At 40.0% G+C, this 18,775-nt stretch overlaps 1 protein-coding gene across 2 annotated transcripts in view; it reads right to left on the bottom strand.

The window, feature by feature from the left end:
- Positions 1-18,775, bottom strand: part of LOC109039877 (regulator of G-protein signaling 7) — an 88,933-nt gene that overhangs the window by 59,267 nt on the left and 10,891 nt on the right. Inside the window, exons 1-3 of one of the 2 annotated variants that reach the window (XM_019055582.2) lie at positions 13,479-13,613; positions 6,771-6,912; positions 3,073-3,169 (exon numbers count right to left, since the gene is read on the bottom strand). In XM_019055582.2, coding sequence (XP_018911127.2) covers positions 3,073-3,169; positions 6,771-6,912; positions 13,479-13,480 — 241 coding nt within the window. In that variant the 5' untranslated portion in view covers positions 13,481-13,613. Of the gene's footprint in view, positions 1-3,072; positions 3,170-6,770; positions 6,913-13,478; positions 13,614-18,775 lie in introns of those variants that run through there. The other variant, XM_019055583.2, reaches the window with a different exon arrangement.

Here is an 18,775-nt window from a genome sequence, read left to right as displayed (position 1 = left end):
GTCATTCAAACCTATGGAAAAGGATCGATAAACAGGGTGTTCGCAGCGAACACCTTAATAATCGATCTTTTACCATAGCTTCAAATGGCGAGATATCGATAATTGATTTCACGCCACGCCACTATACGTCACAGGTCTGCATGAAAGGCTTTGTGTACAGGAGCTTTGTCAATGTGTTGGTATGGTAAGAGCCTGACTCATACTTTGTGTACATGAGCCCTATCAATGTGGTGCGAGGAAGTCCTAAGACACAGCTCAAGGACCATGATGCTCTGCTGCAGCTGGTAAGTTTATTCTTTTACCATGTAAATTTCCAAGGCGACTTGGGGTAGGAACAAATGAATGTAATGCCTTTGATACCTTGAATTAGACCAATCAGGATCCAATCAGAAATTCACATGGTAGAAAAAAAACAGGTATGGACGTTACAGTCGCAGCAAATCATCATGGAGAAAAAGTCTTCGATGTGTTACATAGCAGTTGAACCTAATCTCACTAACACGTATCAACAGATAAGCACATATTTAAGGACCAATGGACCGCTAAACTAGGCCCATTATGCATTCTGACGTATTAAGTACTCTAGTAATTGCAAATTTACGATATTTTCAAAACATCTCTCAAAATTGTTGGATTTTACTGGGCACATTTACAAGGAATGATGAAGAACTGATGAATAAAAAGACCCAAGTATAGTAGTGATCGCGATAAGTTGCGATTTGATCGGAGAATTTATCGCTATTTTATCGACGTGGATTTATTGCAATATTATAGGATAAAAAAATCGCGATAAATCGCGATTTCATCGCATAAATTTGCAACAAAATGACGATTTTATCGATGGCGATTTAGCGCAATATTATCGAACAAAAAATCGTGATAAATTGAAATAGAATTTCGATTTTATCAAACACCTTTTTATGGGGATACAATTGCGACGAGATCGAGGATAATCGCTGAGATGTTGATGATCCTAGAGAATTTATTGTCGAAAAATCATTTAAAAAAAATCGCAACCTAATTTCAAAATATCGCGATTTTTCCGTTGAAAAATGCAACTTGGAGAGGCGGGCCGTTTTTCAAATATTTTCCTATCAGAGTTTCCTTGGTTTTCCCTAGACGGAGAAAAGAAACGGCACACCGATAATCCTATCTTGTCCTTATCTAGCGATCCGGGGGAGGAGGGGGGGGGGGGCTCAATCCTGATTGTCCTTTTGAAATTCGAGGACAAAAATATAGGCTCATCAAAGGCGTCTCGCGGTGTTGTTAACTGGCTTTATTTTTCTTTGAACTTCTCATATGTGCTCGAGGTTTGATGTAGAGGTTGGCAGAGATGGATTACGAAAGCTGAATAGGTACATGGAGGACACTTGAGAGAGCGACTGGTATTGTTGAGAGTAGTGGAACAATGATCAGTATTTTCTCATGGGCACAAAGGAGCGCATGGAGGGAGAGGGAGGGTAGGAAAACACTCATGAGCATACCTCATCAACGGGTGCTAGAGGACGGAAAAACTCGGGCTAATCGGAAGAAATAAGGATGACATCACTCCTGATGAGAATGATACGTCACTCGATTCTTCGTTCCCCAATGAAGGAGCCTATCTCCATCCCGAGGTTCCAAAGGGACTCAAACAATTCAATTTTTCACAAAAATGTACCTCCGCAATTTGTGACCTAAATTTTTCTGGTTTTTGCATCGGTGTAGAAGAACAACTAATGAAAGTATCTGTTAAAAAAAAACCCAATTTAATCCTTGTAAAGATGCAATGTGCTGGGGGAATTTGGCAACATTGAAATGTAGTTACGTTCTTTCGTGAGGGGAGTGACGGATTGTACACTGAAGAAGAAGAAAAAGTTCGATCGTATTAAAGTTCGCCTTCGATTTTGCTGCGTAGGCAACAAACACACTATGGAGCGGGAATAGACTACCTGTTCAAAACACGCATATCGACGGTGAAACTACCAAACCACGTATCATCGGTTTGCGACGTCGCAGACTTCCTGTCATACTTTATTTTTTAAATGAAAAACTACCCAACATCCAGTCTTGAAAATTTCTGTGATTTTTCCTCTTCGTGCGGAGAAAATTCCGTGAAAATTTCAAAGAATGATATTGATTTGGTCTACTTCAAAAAAACAAAATGTGAGCGTAGATTTTTAAACACCGTAAACGAGATACGTGGTTTGGTAGTTTCACCGTCGATATGTATATTTCCCTCCACAAACTTCGATAAGGCCAATGTCCAAGGAGTAGATACGCCTTCAATTCCACCACATAGACAACTAACACACAGGGGAGCGCGAACAGTTATCTATTAAAAAATCCCATCCCATCCCACCTCGAGTTAATAATAAGAAGATCTGTCCAAACAGAAATTTTCTGCGTTGAATATCAACCGCGATATTGCTCTTTGAAAAATTATTTTTATGACGTCATCCACAAGGGCATTCACACCCTTGGTTTCCTCCACTTTGCTTTCATCAGCCAGAAAACACACATTTGCACTGGTTACTCAACGTGTAATTCGGATGAAAGCGAGGTGGAAGAAATCAAGAGTGTCACCACCGCGGTGGATGACGTCATAAATCGAATCTATAAAAGGGCGATATCTCGGTTAATATTGAACGTAGAAAGTTGCTGTTTGGACGGATCTTATTATTTTTAGCTAATCTACAAGGATGAAGCATTAAAGAACGGTTCTTTGACCAGCGCAGCTGGCCTATTATCACGCATTTGTAGAGCCCCTTCACCTTTCAATGCTTTGATTGAACACAGGGCTTCAAGGTTTTCATTCCCTTGGCAACTGATTCATGGGAACAACTTGATATCATTATCGTACCAAAATGATCGCTTTTGAAAAACCGATCGCCCCGCATTCAAATTAACGAATCCTAGCGTTACTGACATTTCGAGAGTCGTATATCTCGCGACCTGCGGCCGAGGCGGGTCTGAAGGATTTTTTGAGCCGCCAATGCTGTCTATCCTGTTCATGACACGTTAATCGATTGACAGGAGAGCGGACAAGGAAGTATATTCCTGGGAATCGATAGCACTTCTATTAATACTTACCCATGAAGGCTGAGGGTATGGAAGTAAGGAACAGCTTTTGACTCCGCACAGGCACTCCGTTTTCAATATCTTGCATTTCTTGAACAAGAGCTTCCATCTGAAATCACAATGAATTAGAATCATTCAGCGCTTTATCTTCTGGGACGAATGAATAGCATTGAATAGATAATGCAGGACATCGTATTCCTTTCAAATCAACAAGTATTTAAAAGGAAATTATAAACTATCTGCTAATCTAGGCATTTTTCTTAGATAAAAATGAAGATGCACGATTTTTTCAACACTATAATTCGTTGATTCCCTTCTGCTAGATGGAATCTAAATGTATTCCTGTATTGCATACACCTTTTGAAATGTACGTGAAATGTAAGGTAACATTGCCGCAGGAAATCAACTCAGGTTACTATCTCAACTTGTAAGTATCTCATACCTAAATAGCACAGTGCATTGAAAAGATTGAAATTAAATTGCAAGTTGATTTCAATAAAATTGTAATTTTTTTACCATTAAATTGCAATAATTTTACATCATTTAGTCAATTTATGCCGATTTCAAACAATAAAAAAAATGAGCTGCATGTGTCAGAAAGATAGGCAATATACAATGCAATGAAAAATTGCAACTTATTTTAATTTTATTGCAGTAAGTTTCAATAAACGGGGCCCCTTTAAATAGGAGTTAGGCAACATACACAACACTCAGTGAAATTGCAATATTTTTATTATGCAATTGCTACTTATTGCAATCTGTGCTACTTGGGCAGTAAGTCCTCTTTATATTTATTTTTACTGTGGAAAACATTATTTTTCAGGGAAATCAGTATAATTTACGGTAAATTTAGGTCATATCGATGGTAAAACTGCAAAAATACGTATCTCGGTTGTAGTTTTTCAAAATCTCCGCTCCATATTTTATATTTTAAAGGGAGCCCGAACCAACATCACGGCTAGAAATTTTCAATGAATATTTTTCAGATGGAGGCGAAAATCCCGAGGTTTTTAAGAGATAAAAGTTAAGTGGTTTTCCATGTAAAAAATAAAGTATGACAGGAAGTCTGCAACGCCGGAAACCAATATTCGCATTTCTGCAGTCTCAACATCGATATGTGGATTTGACAACAAAAAAAGGTGAGCTAAGCTCAAGCAGACTGCTTCATTTATTTGGACCGCGTCAAGCAGATAGGAGCCAAGCCACATCAACTATTCACAAATTTAATTGGGCAGTTTATTTTTTACATTGAAACGGTTGTGCAGATTGTTGTGCAAATTTCAGTGAATTTCCTGCATAATGCGAAGTAAATTCCCTAAAATTTTCAAGAGAATCCGCAAATGCATTCTCTTGTAAAAAATTAAATTGCACAGTTAAATTTGACAATAGCTGATGCGGCTGGTACATGGACTTTATGTCCACTTTTTTTACGTCCACAATTTTTACGTTCACAGTTCTTAAGCCCACACTATTGTTAAGTCCATTACTTACACGTCAACTAAGTTAAGTCCACAAATGTAAAGTCCAGTAAAATCAAATTCAAGCGTCATATTTTAGTCCGTGTGTAAAATTATATTGACAATATCGAAATGAGAAAATTAAGAGAGAATGACGTGTTGTTATCGTAACTCATATTTTAAATGAAATTTTAATTTCTTCTTTTGATTCATCTTTTCAAATTGTCTTTGGTAATTACTTGGTTTTCATTTCCATCCTTGAAATTTTCGATATAAAATATGCCTTAAATGTACATTCTTTTTTTTAAATGAAATTGATTACTTCATTTTAAAAACATTTACATTTTTCAAACGTGGTAAATATTTATAAAAACTTTTCCAAGCAATGGCATCGATATGAATCTCAATGAGCCGTAGTTGTGATGAAAGAAACTGTGCAAAAATTAATAAAAGAGGAAAAAAACTAAGAAGCTTGCAATTTTTTGTTTTTAACTTATTTGTACATCGACCTCCTTGAGTCAAATACGTCCTATTTTTGAGCGTTTGGTTGCGCTTACACCATGCTGCAGCACAGTAAAAGCCCAAAACATAAAATAATAAATTTGAATGCTTTGGAAATCATTAAATTTGACACGGAACCACTATTGTATTTACAATAAACACATTATATTTTCCAGTGGTACATATTTCTTTTTCATCAGTTTAAAAGGGAATAATCAATGCAGAGAGTGCAAACATTTCAAAATCATGAGTTGAAAAACGCTGACTCCGCGAGTTTAAATATTAGAACCTAACGCAGAGCGGAGCGGCGTGTTAGCAGCGCAGAGCGCGCACTGGTGCCTACAAACCTAACGGGATACTTCACGCATTGCGCAACGCGTGAAGTATCCCGTTAGGTTTGTAGGTGCCTACGCGCGTGTCACGCTGGTCGCCTGTCACGCCGCAACGCTTTAAGCAACTATTTCGCGTCAGGGGCGTTTCACAGTATCCTACAAGATTGAAGACGCACGAATTATCTAGTTAAAGAGGACTTTCAATTTTGACTGCATCTGTCACTGAAAAATGTTTAATTTGGCATTGGAGCGTTTCCTAGGCTCCCGATTTGGTTTCCATCAACTTTCATGACTTGATTCATGAATGAAATGTTTTTAAGAATGAAGGTAGTAGTAGTAATATGCATTTATTTTTGAGGTGGTTCCTGTCATTTAAATGAGAAGAAAAAATTGTGGACATATCATGTCCACAATTTGGACAATTTTGGACATATTCATGGTTGGACATTAAATCATGTGGACTTAATAAAGACTGGACTTAACGTTTAGTGGACATAAATAGCGGTGGACATTTATTTAATGGGCGAAAGGTAGGTGGACATAAAGTCCTGGAAGCATGCGGCTTGGTTCCTTTCTGCTGAGCGCTGTCCATTTTGGCAGAGGATCGTTGTCGATTAAATTAAAGGTTTTGGAGGACAGGACTAGAGAAATTCCGGCACTGACAAATATGAGCCATCCTATTCGGCAGTGCCAAAGAAAAACGGCGTATGAGCCCTTAGACGTTGCCGCATTGCCTTTACTAAAAACCGAATTTACTGGAAAAATGTTGAATATTTTTCCCCGCATTTTTCAGATAATTTTGCTGGCAACTTGATCCAAAAAATCCGAAAATCTTTTGGGAAAATTTGCATAACTTTCCTCGAAAATACACGGAGAAAAAAACCTCGTGCGTGGGACCCGAAGTTTAGGTCATACGGATTTCTGAAGTTTTCGGATTGAGCATCTGAACACTTTAGGTCTAGCTGTCGAGTTTCGGATCACACATCTGAAACTTCAGTTCTTACATCTGAAGTACTTCAGATGTGAGAACCGAAGTTTTTCGGATGTGAGAACCGAAGTTTTTCGGATGTGAAAACCGAAGTACCTCAGATGTAAGAACTGAAGTTTCAGATGTGTGATCCAAACCTCAGCAGCTGGACCTAAAGTGTTCAGATGCTCAATCCGAAAACTTCAGAGATCCATATGACTTAAACTTCGGGTCCCACGCACGAAGTTTTTTTCTCCGTGATAAATGTTTTATTCGGAGAAATTAGGCAACTCTCGAATTTTCATACGGCGTGCTTACTCATTACGGCAATATTGGGCCAAAGTTGGATGAGGGCCGCGTATTAGAGCAAAATTTCCATTAGGCTTACGCGGTTTTTTCTTTAGAGGACAGAAAAGGCGGGAATGAGTTGATTGGAGGGAGGGGAGAAATTACCTTATTGAAGGCGAGAGGTCTGTGCGAGGAGTCCATAGTAGTGGAGTGGGAGTGAAGGCGGCGGGGGGCCCCTACCCGAATTCCATGGGGCTCTGCCCCCGCCCCATCGCGCGCCGCTTCGCTCGTCAACCGCGCATCCTCCCTGAAAAACAAAGAACAAAACACCATCCAGTCAATCCTCTAATTGCATCTTGAATTATCCGGCAATACGATTGTATTACCTAGGGAACAGCAGGCTCAGATGAGTAACACCGGAGTGAAACGAGAGAAATACACGGACTAGCGCGTGCATTTTTTACCTTATCGATGGCCAAAGTGCGAAACCACGTTTCTTCATTGCGTTGTCTCAAAATTTCCGCGGCCATTTTATTTATTCCTTAAGAAACAAGCTTGTAGGGTAAAAATATAAACGATGACCAGATCGGAAACCCCAGACTGATAGAGAATACAAAATGACCGAAACAAAAAAAACACCTTGGTAAAAATTGGCGATAAGAGCTGTGTTTCAAAATACCATAGGAATTCTTATAGCCGGGTAAAGAAGGCTACAGAAAATCATATAGCTGGCTGTAGAATGCGGGGAAAATCATACGGCCGGGCTATACGAAGCGATAAAAAATTATGCAGCCGGGCTATAGTTCCTATCGCCGGACTTTACAATTTATCGCCTGACTGTTGCTTTTTCGCCATCGATTTATAAAAGGCTATAAGAAATTGTGTAGAAATTTACGTGCTTTGGAAATAATTAAGTTTGACACGGAACCACCTTAATATTTACAAAACACACATTATATTTTCCTTTAATACATGTTTTTTTTCATCAATTAAAATGAGAATAATCCATATAGGATGTGCAAACATTTCAAAATTATGAGTTGAATAACGCTGACTCGAGATTAAATATTAGAGCCGAACACAAAGCGGAGAGGCGGCGCACTGGCGCCTACAAACCTAACAGGGATACTTCACGCATTACGCAATGCGTGAAGTATCCCTGTTAGGTTTGTAGGCGCCGATGCGTGTTTCGCGCTGGCTGCCCGCCCGCCGCGCCCCGCCGCGCCGCAGCGTGCCACGGCGCTTGAAGCAACTATTTCACACCAGAGGTATTGCACAGTATCTTACGAAATTAAAGGCGCTCCAACTTATTAGGAATGGCAGGGATTCTTCAAAAGTACGGAGCTTTCCTCGCGAAATAAATCATGATACTACGGCCCAAAAAGAGAGCGGTATAGTCCAAAAACTCACCAAGTCCTAGCATCCGTAATTAGTAACATTTAGCATACACTTTATCGCCTGGCTGTTGCTTAATCGCCATCGGCTATAAAAGGCTATAAGAAATTGTGTAGCCGGCTATAGAAGCTATTGGAAATCTTACAGCCGGCTGCAGGTCTATGGTATTTTGGAACACAGATTCTACTGCCAATTTATACCAGGGGCATAAGGGATTAAACTTAAAAAATTATACACGGAATAAAAAAGAAGAGGGTTGAAGTGAACTGTTGAAGTGAAAACAGTGTTAGAAAGTAGAAGGTTTGATAATTTACATTTTAATTGACTGTCTCTGCATTAAAGTTTATGCAGACCACGATGACCAGTGGTAGCACTGGTTTCATTTAAAGCCGAATCCTTAGCTCAAAGATAACGCTCAAAATATTGAGATGGTCTTGAAAATCAAGATTATAGGAGAGTCCAGCCAGCATGGATGTATTGAGGGTGCCGCATGAGAAGGGACTGCATCAGCAGGCTGATTATTGACATTGGTAGACAAAGCTATAGATAAAGAAGGCTTAAGGAGTCTGGAGCGATCCTATCGGTGGAAGTGGATGGGTCCATACACTGGGAGAGAAAGTCATCGTGTGCCCATAGGGTCTCTAAAGGGTTGCCGTTAGTCAGTCTATTATCTACCTCTTTTGTCCATTACAAATTCCCGCTTCCACCGATAGTATATACCTCCATATCCCTTATGTCTTATTTGTCAATAGTTTTGTCTATCAATTTCAATAATCGGCCCGCAGGAGCCGTCACTAAAAGACGATAAAATGAGTGGAGAAGGGAAAACGTGAGGGAAAAGAGGAGAGAAAATGAAGAGTGACGATAAGCATCGAATTTGGCGGAGAGCACGAATAACAAGTTATTCGAAAACATAGTATAATCCAAAACAACATGTAGCAGCATGTTTTAACGGAACCTATTACCGATGTGTGATTCTGTTTGGAGATATCGTCCATCGAAATTTCGCCTTCAATTTCGGTGCATAGGCAATAAACATATCACGGAGCGCGAATAGTTGTCAACTCGATAACTTCGCAGCCTCGATTGACCCAATAAACGATGTTGTTATCCAATTTTGGTCCATCTGAATTTCGACTTCAATTTTATTGCATAAGCAGAAAACATATACCTGAGAGAAAAGAGAGTTCCAATCAAGTCACCTGGCACTTTCAGAATAGACTGATTTAGTGACTACGACATTCGATATAAACTCGAACTCGTGGTTCAAACCAAAAATGAACTAACATAACCTCATGTGCAAATTCTCCTTGCGTTATAACTGTGTTGATTCATTAAAATTTAGCCATTAACCAGTCATAAATTATTTAAGGTGATTCGACGGTTGCCATTTTTTGTGTCAGAGCGACGTGCGATACAACGCATCAATTCGTCCATAATTTCAGCTACTTGCCACTTTTTTCGAATTTTAAGATCGCACTTCTGTTGTCATCAGCTCTTAAAGAATTCATGTACCTTTGACAAAGAAATTCAACGTAATAAAGGCAGGATTTTTTTAGAGGAAAAATATCGCATTCGAGTGCAGTTTCGATATCCGCATAGAATGCGATATTTTTTCTCTAAAAAAAACTCTGCCTTCATTACGATGAATTTCTTTGTCAAACTTGGTACGTGACTTCTTTAGTCTCATGACAACAGAAGTGCGATCTCAAAATTCGAAAAAAATGACAAGTAGCTGAAATTATGGAACGAATTGATGCGATGTATCGGACGTCGTCGCTCTGACACAAAAAATGGCAACCGTCGAATCATCTTCCCGAGAAATTACGATTGCAATAAACACTAAGACGCATTTTACCACCGTGGCGCAAAAGGCGGAAATCAGAAACAAGGTTATGTGTTTATTAGCATTTGAACCATGGCGTAGTCACTAAATCAGTCTACATCAAATAAAGAGCGCAAGGTTTAGCGACCCATTCAGGGTCTATAGAAAGTCCAGTGTCTAAAGAGGTCTCACTAACCCACCTCTGGTCACCCTCTCTGAGCCAGGAGCAGCCTCCGAGGGACGAAACGTCCATTACTCTCCCCGCGAGGGTGCGCTGTTCGGATACGATAGAAATATTTCGCAGTGGCAAGGCGTGCTTTGCGATACATCGATTGCTCCGCCATTTAAACCAACGGAGAAGGATCGATAGAGAGGGTGTTCGCAACGAGCACCTTAACAATCGATTCTTCACCATGGATTCGAATGGGGAAATATCGATAATCGATCATTCGCGCCTCGCCTCTGCTATTTCGGTGCGGCCCCGAGAAATCAATTTCTCGCTCTCGCCGTTTCCGGGCAGCTCGGCTTTAAGACTATTGAAATCGCCGGTTTCAACACCTCCCGCCCCCGCCCCCTCCACCCAGTTCACACCCCTCCCCCGCGACTGCAAAGTGCACGATTGCACAGCTTATGGGGGCTTCGACGGGAGCCGTACGGGCGGGGGAGGGAATAACTTACGGTCTCCCCGGCTGATTTCCATTAAAAATTGAAATTCAACTCTCCGTTCGGTGACAAACACTGCGCCTTCCGATTCACCGACCCTCGCCCCCCCCCCCCTCCCCCTCCCGGCCTCGAGAGAGGTCTCACGATGGTGTTGCCTGAATCGCCGGGGAAACTTTTTTTTTTTGGACGACGCACAGTGAATCGAGTCGATGAGAGAGGTCGGATGTCGACGGTGAAACTACCAAACCACGTATCTCGTTTGCGGTGTTTAAAAATCTACGCTCACATTTTATTTTTTGGAAGTAGACCAAATCAATATCATTCCTTGAAATTTTCACGGAATTTTCTCCGCACAAAGAGGAAAAATCACAGAAATTTTCAAGACTGGACGTTAAGCAGTTTTTCATTTAAAAAATAAAGTATGACAGGAAGTCTGCGACGTCGCAAACCGAGATACGTGGTTTGGTAGTTTCACCGTCGATATGAAATGTTTGACTGAAACTGCAAATTTTGATGTTTATTCCGTCACATTTTAAATTTCAAGGGGTGCTGTGGGAAGAAAGTTTCACGAGAAAACCAATGGAACCAATGTTGGAGCCTCAAATTTTTGTATAGGTAAACGGAGTTTTAAGCGTTTAAAGTTTCCAAATTTTGTCCGACCTCTCCTAAATTGACTCGAACCACTGCGCGACGTAAGCTAGAATCAGCCTGACTCTCTGATGGTCAAAGTGCGGAACTGCGTATCTCCACGACGGTACAAACTTTCTACTGTCATTTCAGGTTTCTTCGGGAAATTCTTGAAATTTTTATGAATTTTTCCTCTCTGTTAGCGAATATTTTATATCGACGGTTAATCTCCAAAACCACGTATCTCGTTTGCGGTGTCTGAAAATCTCCGCTCCTATTTTATTTTTTTAAAGGTTAATGAATTAACATCATTCTTTGAAGTATTTTCAGAACTCCTGAGGTTTTCTTTAAAACATGTTTTCCATGAAAAATTCTGCCTTACAGAAAAGCGTTGCTACAGATCACTATCTCGGAGGATAATAGGATAGCAGGAGTTTAACGTATTAATGATTGGACGAATGGAGGAACCAGGGCCGGATTAAGGGGGTAGCCACATGGGCCCATGGCGGCAAATTTAGGGGGCGGCAAATGTTGTAATTTTTTCAAATTTAGGTATTAAGAAAAAAATCTGATTCAGGAAAAAAATCACAAATGAGGAAAGGCGAAAAAATCTCTCAAATCCTGAGAATTAAATTACAGTAATTTCTACTTTGTTCGTCTTTCGGTGATACAAGAGACATCGCCTTTCATTAGTCTAGTTAAGAGAGAAACCAAACACGCACTTTGGCCTGGAGCGGCACGGCGCAGAGACCAATGATGGCGAGAACTTGAGATAGAAAGGAGAAGCCCTATCGGCGCACCGGTCAGCATGAAACACATATTAGCGCCTACAAGACTCCATGAATACTTCACGTATTGCGTCAAAAACAGTGCAGTCACTTGGTCAGCAGCGGTCAGCGAGAAACGCATAGCGCCTACAAGACTGTAGGGATACTTCACGCATTGCGCGAAACACAGAGCGGTTGGCGCGGTGGTGGAAATTAAGATCATTAGACCACACTCATGTTTATTCTTATTCATAATTTTTTCGTTCTTTTCTTATAAATGAAAGGCATCGTCCACACAGAGATAGGTCTACGGAACTTAATTTTCGAGCAAAGTTCCGTGAACTTTTGCTAGTGTTGACAGGGCTTTCACAAAAAATGTGCCAAACGCGAGTAAACGCGTCTTATGTACCCCTCCTCCTCCGGCACGTTCGCCTGATGGTTTCTATGGATGTTTCAAAACGAATGAGATGGGGCGGCAAAGTACAGGCGGTCCATGGGCGGCAAGAGGGTAAATCCGGCCCTGGGAGGAATATGAAAAACGATTTTCAAATTGTAAAACAATTTACAATAGCTAATAGTGTAAACTTATGAGGGATCGTAAGACAAAAAGATAAAAAAAAATTTAAAAATCTTGATAAAAAATAATTCTGTCTAACGTTTAAGGAGAAAATTTCCTTAATTTCGAGCAAATCAATCACTTTACACCCGAGGATCAGGAGCACACTAACCAGTCACGTTATTCAGCGACAGAGTCTGTGACTACATCATTCGTTCGGAGGAATATGGTAAATTTCGGCACTTTATCAACTCTTAGGGCCAGATTACTATTAAATTTCGGATCCGTTTATGTTCGTTTGAAGGTTCCTACTCGCACTTATTTTTCTCTTGTAAAGAAAAGCATACAAATAGACTTGAATGAAATATTAAAACAGTATTTTTCTTCATATTATCTCGGAAAAATCACGGCTTAGCAAGGTAATACGCTTTAACCGAGCAAAATTTTGGGAGAAGGCATTTACTGTTTATACACATAATCACTAAAACTATAATGGAGCTGTGAATAACCATTTTTGTCTTAAATCAGAAGGAGTCGAAGACTGAGCCACATCCATGCATTTTTTCCGATTTTTTTTATTTTTGAGCAAATATACAAATATCACGTCAATCGGTAATTTTTCCGGTTATCATTGCTTTGAAGACGGCGTCGAAACATGTCGGAATGAAGAACATTCTATTCACAAGCTGTGTTACACGCCTTATCACAGTACTATTATTAAAGCCGAGTACCGTGCTATCAAGGAGGAACTATTTCACAGTTCACTTTTTGAATAATGAATATTAAACTATTTAATTCCAATTCATTGTCACACAACTACGGCTTCAAAATCCAATTGCGTATATTCCTACACCAAATTTTCAAAGATTATGAAGCTATTTGATTATTGTCTATCTCTGAGAACGCCAACAATGTAGGCAGTACACACTTGGACGAGAATATTTTCAAAAGATCCCTAGCGCACGACGGCATGATTACAATCAGGCTACTTCTGCACCTAGCAGGATACTGATTGGGTTGTAATGCAATCTGTTACTTACATGATTTCATGCGGGGCTCACGGCAACTATTTTCAATTATTCCATCGCTCCAAAACAGAGACACAGACTTGAGTTCTCAAACAAACTACGAAATTAAGCGGCTACGTCATTAACTTCACATGACTTTTTATCTCGAGTGGCTATTGGTGACGTAGCGCATGATCGATCTTACTTTCAATCTCAAGTGCGCGGGAATCCCCGGTCGCCAAATCCCAGATAAAAAAAATAAACGCTTTTAAAACAACGCTCCTCGCTCGAGAGTTTTGAGCGTTTCTGGTGGGATGAACGCTCTTTTCCATTCTGCGTTGCCGTTTATTTGTGTAATCGTGTGTTTTGGTTATTTAAAGGTATGAGGGCTTTCTCGGCGTGGTTTTAGGCCCCGACGGATACCCCCGCGCTCTAACGGCCGTTTCAGGGAAATACAGAACCGATTACACATAAATGGACCGCGTTAAGCAGAAAGTAACAAAGCCACATCAGCTATTGCGAAATTGAGTTAAGAAATTAAATTTTTTACGTGAATACAGTTGTACGGATTTTTGTGCAAATTTTAGTGAATTTTCTGCATAGTGCGAAGAAAATTCCTCACCATTTTCTGTAAAAAATTAAATTGCCCACTCAAATTTGGCAATGGCTGATGTGGCTTGGTTCCTTTCTGCTAAACGCGTTCCGAATAGGGAAGGTGAAGGGGAGGTTAGGGGGTACTAAAGTGAAATGAGAATAAGTGTATCACTAAACCTTGTGTTTTTTATTTGATATTCTGAAAGACCAGGCGAGTAGATTGTATGTGGTAATTTATTGCGTATTTTTGGAGCCAAAGTCCTGGGCTTTTAAAAATTTTGAAGACTCAATGGGAGTTCAAACGCGCCGATTTTGAACGTCACCGTCAATTTCCGAAATATTATTCAATTAAATATTATATTAAATAATATAATATATATCAAATAATATATTTATAATATATATTAAATAATATTAATATATTATAATATTATTAATATTATTTAATAAATATTATTCACCGAATTATTCGGTGGTGTTTCAAAATTTAGGAGCCGGGCGGATCGCGTTCAGCAGAGAGGGACCAAGCCACATCCGCTATTGCCAAATTAAACCGGACAATTTCATTTCTTACAAGAGGACGTTTGTGCGGATTCCTTTAAAAAAATTATTTTGCTTCGCACTATGCAGAAACTTCACCGAAATTTGCACAAAAATCCGCACAAATATTTTCATATAAAAAATTGAATTGCCCAATTAATTTGTCAATTGCTGATGTGGCTTGGTTCCATTCTGCTTAACAATAGCAATTCCGCAAGTCTCACAATAACAGCGGTGAGGCTCATAGTGACCTTCTTCCTACTTTTTTTTTTGTTTGTTTTGTTCTTGCCGGTTGGAAATGCGGGTGTGATCCCTGCGAAACGTCCCGGTTTTTTTTTATTTTTTGTGTTTTTTTGTATCATTTGCGGCCTTAGTCCCGATTTAAGTTGTTTCTTTTTTTGCTGAACGCGGTCCATGTGATACTCGGTTTCTGAGTTTGGCCGTTACGTTTTTCTCCACGTAACGCACTGTGTAATTATTTCAAATCGACGGAGATCGAAACAAAGTTCGGATCCTCAGCTCAATACAAATGTGTGCTTTGAGTAAATTCATTTTTAATCCCTTATTTACCTAGCTCTGCAAACAACTTTCGTGTGATTAGCTCGACCTTGCCCGTAATCAGTGACGATTCCCGCATGCCGGGAAAACTGTTTTTCATCGGTTGAAATCAAGTTACGAAGCAAGAGACACGACACATGTCTGCAATTCTAAAAGCGCTAAAATAAAGAGGAGTGACCCAGCCGTCGTACTTTTTCACCGATGAGTCATGATGAAAATATGAAGAAGAAAGTCATTGCGTCAGGATATTCCAGAAAATGGACTTTTTGCAGGAAAATTTAAATGGTGTAAAACTGGGGACTGATTGTCGAAATTGATAGACAAAGAAGACACAGAGAATATGGAGCGATCCTATTGGTTGAGACGGGTGCTTCTCATAGACTGGGGGGGGGGGGGGGGGATGACGGACTGACTGTTGAGTCTCTCGTGGGTTGCCGTTAGTTAGTCTATTTCTCACCTGTTTTGTCCAAACCAACCACCCATTTTAACCAAAAAGATAGCTTCATTTTTCCTATGTCCATCGCTTTCTCTATTAATTTCAATAATCAGCCCGCTGGTGCGTGATGGCGGAGAGCGAGGCAATTTCCGCATTCGATGGCAAGAAAGATCCGCTCTTGCTTTAAAGACATAGTTGGTCAAAACACAAAACACTATCCCATTGTCTTGCGTCTAAAGAAAATGGTTATTGATTTTTCAAAGTGTACAGTTCGGATTTTTCCAAGATATTACTGTAGATAGTGAAAATCTTGGTTAATTTTATCAAGCAGGTCATCTCCGCATACCAATGTATGAATAAAAAATCACTGGGTATAATTCTTAGCGATGTTATAGTACAGCCAAAAATTGTCTTGGTTATCGTCCAATTACCGACCAATTTCCTGAAAATCTACTTATCCGAGGAAAACCGTTTTTAAGTGAATATTACAATCTTTCGGAAACTATAAGGTGTAATGGTCATTTCCTCTCGACTCAATGTTGGGAAACGCACGAAGTTCACTTATCACACGTTCAGGAGTGAAAAAGAAGAAGAAAAACATTGTAAGCAGAGTATACTCAGTATACCTACTTCGAAAGAGAACCGAAAAACTTACTTTTGCTGCACTCTAGTCAGTTCGCACAAGTAAAAACCGTTCATAAGTATTTTCCCGATTCTCGTGAGCGACTATTACACGCGGATTAACTGCCACGCTTCCACAACTGCGAAAGTCAACAGACATTGGATTTCACGCGTGCGAGCAACGCGCTCACGCATGATATGAAAATTAGTTCAACTTTGAGAATCATCAGGCGTCGGCACACATTCACTCTGTTCCATGTTTGATTCGACAGGTGCCGTTTTTACGAGGACCCTGGTAAAAATCGGCGATAGGAGTTGCGTTTCAAAATACCATAGGAATTCTTATAGCCGACTGAAGAAGGCGATAGAAAATCATATAGCTGGCTGTAGAAAGTGGAAAAAATCATACGGCCGGGCTACACGAAGCGATTAAAAATTATACAGCTGGGCTATAGTTCCTATCGCCGGGCTTTACACTTTATCGCCTGGCTGTTGCTTTTTTGCCATCGGCTATAAAAGGCTATAATGTGAAATCGTGTGCTTAGTAAATCCTTAGTTGTACGGATATCAACTAATATTTACAAAACACACATTATATTTTCCTTTACTACATATTTTTTTTCATCAATTAAAATGAGAATAATCCATGCAGATGTGCAAACATTTCAAAGTCATGAGTTGAAAAACGCTGACTCCGCGAGATTAAATATTAGAGCCTAACACAAAGCGGAGCGGCGGCGCACTGGCGCCTACAAACCTAACAGGGATACTTCACGCATTGCGCAACGCGTGAAGTATCCCTGTTAGGTTTGTAGGCGCCAATGCGCGTTCCGCGCTGGCTGCCCGTGCCCGCCTGCCACGGCGCTTGAAGCAACTATTTCACACCAGAGGTATTGCACAATATCTTACGAAATTGAAGGCGCTTCAACATATTAGGAATGGTAGGCATCCTTCAAAAGTACGGAGCTTTCCTCGCAAAAGAAATCAAGATACTACGGCCCAAAAAGAGAGCGGTAGTCCAAAAACTCACTAAGTCCTAGCATCCGTAATTACTAACGTTTAGCATACACTTTATCGCCAGGCTGTTGCTTAATCGCCATCGGCGATAAAAGGCTATAAGAAATTGTGTTTCGCATAGAATCTATTGGAAATCTTACAGCTGGCTGTAGGTCTATGGTATTTTGGAACACAGATTCTACTGCAAATTTTGACCAGGGAGGATATTTTGTAAATGCTCATTCCATCGGAATATTTCATCGTCAAGACTGAGGAAATATATTCTGAACTAGGAGGCATCGCCCTCAAATGGCCCATTCCGTGAGCAATTCAATCTACCTAACTCTCTTAAGAATAAGGGCTTAAGCAATCCGTGACTTAAATCGTCGCTCTCACGGAGAAAAAAAACTCGTGCGTGGGACCCGAAGTTTAGGTCATATGGATCTCTGAAGTTTTCAAATTGAGCATCTGAACACTTTAGGTCTAGCTGCCGAAGTTCGGATCATACATCTGAAACTTCAGTTCTTACATCTGAAGTACTTCGGTTCTCACATCCGAAGTGCTTCGGTTCTCACATCCGAAGTACTTCGGTTCTCACATCTGAAGTACTTCAGATGTAAGAACTGAAGTTTCAGATGTATGATCCGAACTTCGGCAGCTAGACCTAAAGTGTTCAGATGCTCAATCTGAAAACTTCAGAGATCCATATGACCTAAACTTCGGGTCCCACGCACGAGTTTTTTTTCTCCGTGGCGGAGGAGGGAACGCAACTGGGTGGTTTCACGATAACTGGATTAGTTTTTTCGCCGTAACAGACAGCCCATTTTTCGGTCATATATGATAATTACTCGATTCTTTTTGCATTAATCTACACAGGGTTACGTGTTATAACGTTTTTCAAAGATTTATCGCTTTACTTTTCAAATTTAATACATAAATGGCCTAAAATGTGCTGTCTGTTACGCTAACTTTTTACCGCGTAACAGATAGCACATTTTTGGAATTTACTTAATATTAATTGAGAAGTAGAGCAATAAATTATTGGACCGTGTTATATACTTTCTGAGGATTAAAGTGTAAAAATTCGAGTGATTATCATTTCTACTAAAAATATGACCAAAAAATGTGTTGCCTGTTACGGCGGCAAAACTATTCCAGTCATCGTGAAACCACCCAACTCCACTCCAAGGTTGCAAAATTCATCCAAACAATTCAATTTTTCACAGAAATGTACCTCCGCAATTCTTATTGAAAATTTGTCTGATTTTTGCATGAGATCAAAGGAAAAATCGGTGAAATTCTCAAATAGAAATTCCCGAAATGGAGATGTTGCATGTGTGAGGACTTTGCGATTTGACTACTGATTCTTACGTAAAAGTTCGCAAGAAGCACGATGGTGCCTCTGGTTTTCTCTGAAATCAACTCCCAAGCTCAAAAAAAGCTCTCAAGTTGAGGCCAAAATGGAGGGGATATATCCCACGCTATTCTGAGAGTCCACCTCTACATCAAGACAAACTCTCCATATGCAAAGATACTATAACACATACAAATACATTATACAAATGCATTATACATTACATTATAT

The sequence above is a fragment of the Bemisia tabaci genome, chromosome 5 (assembly GCF_918797505.1).
Source record: "Bemisia tabaci chromosome 5, PGI_BMITA_v3".
Lineage (NCBI taxonomy): Eukaryota > Metazoa > Arthropoda > Insecta > Hemiptera > Aleyrodidae > Bemisia > Bemisia tabaci.
Note: the sequence above shows the minus strand (reverse complement) of the source record. Positions and strands in the feature narration are given on the sequence as shown.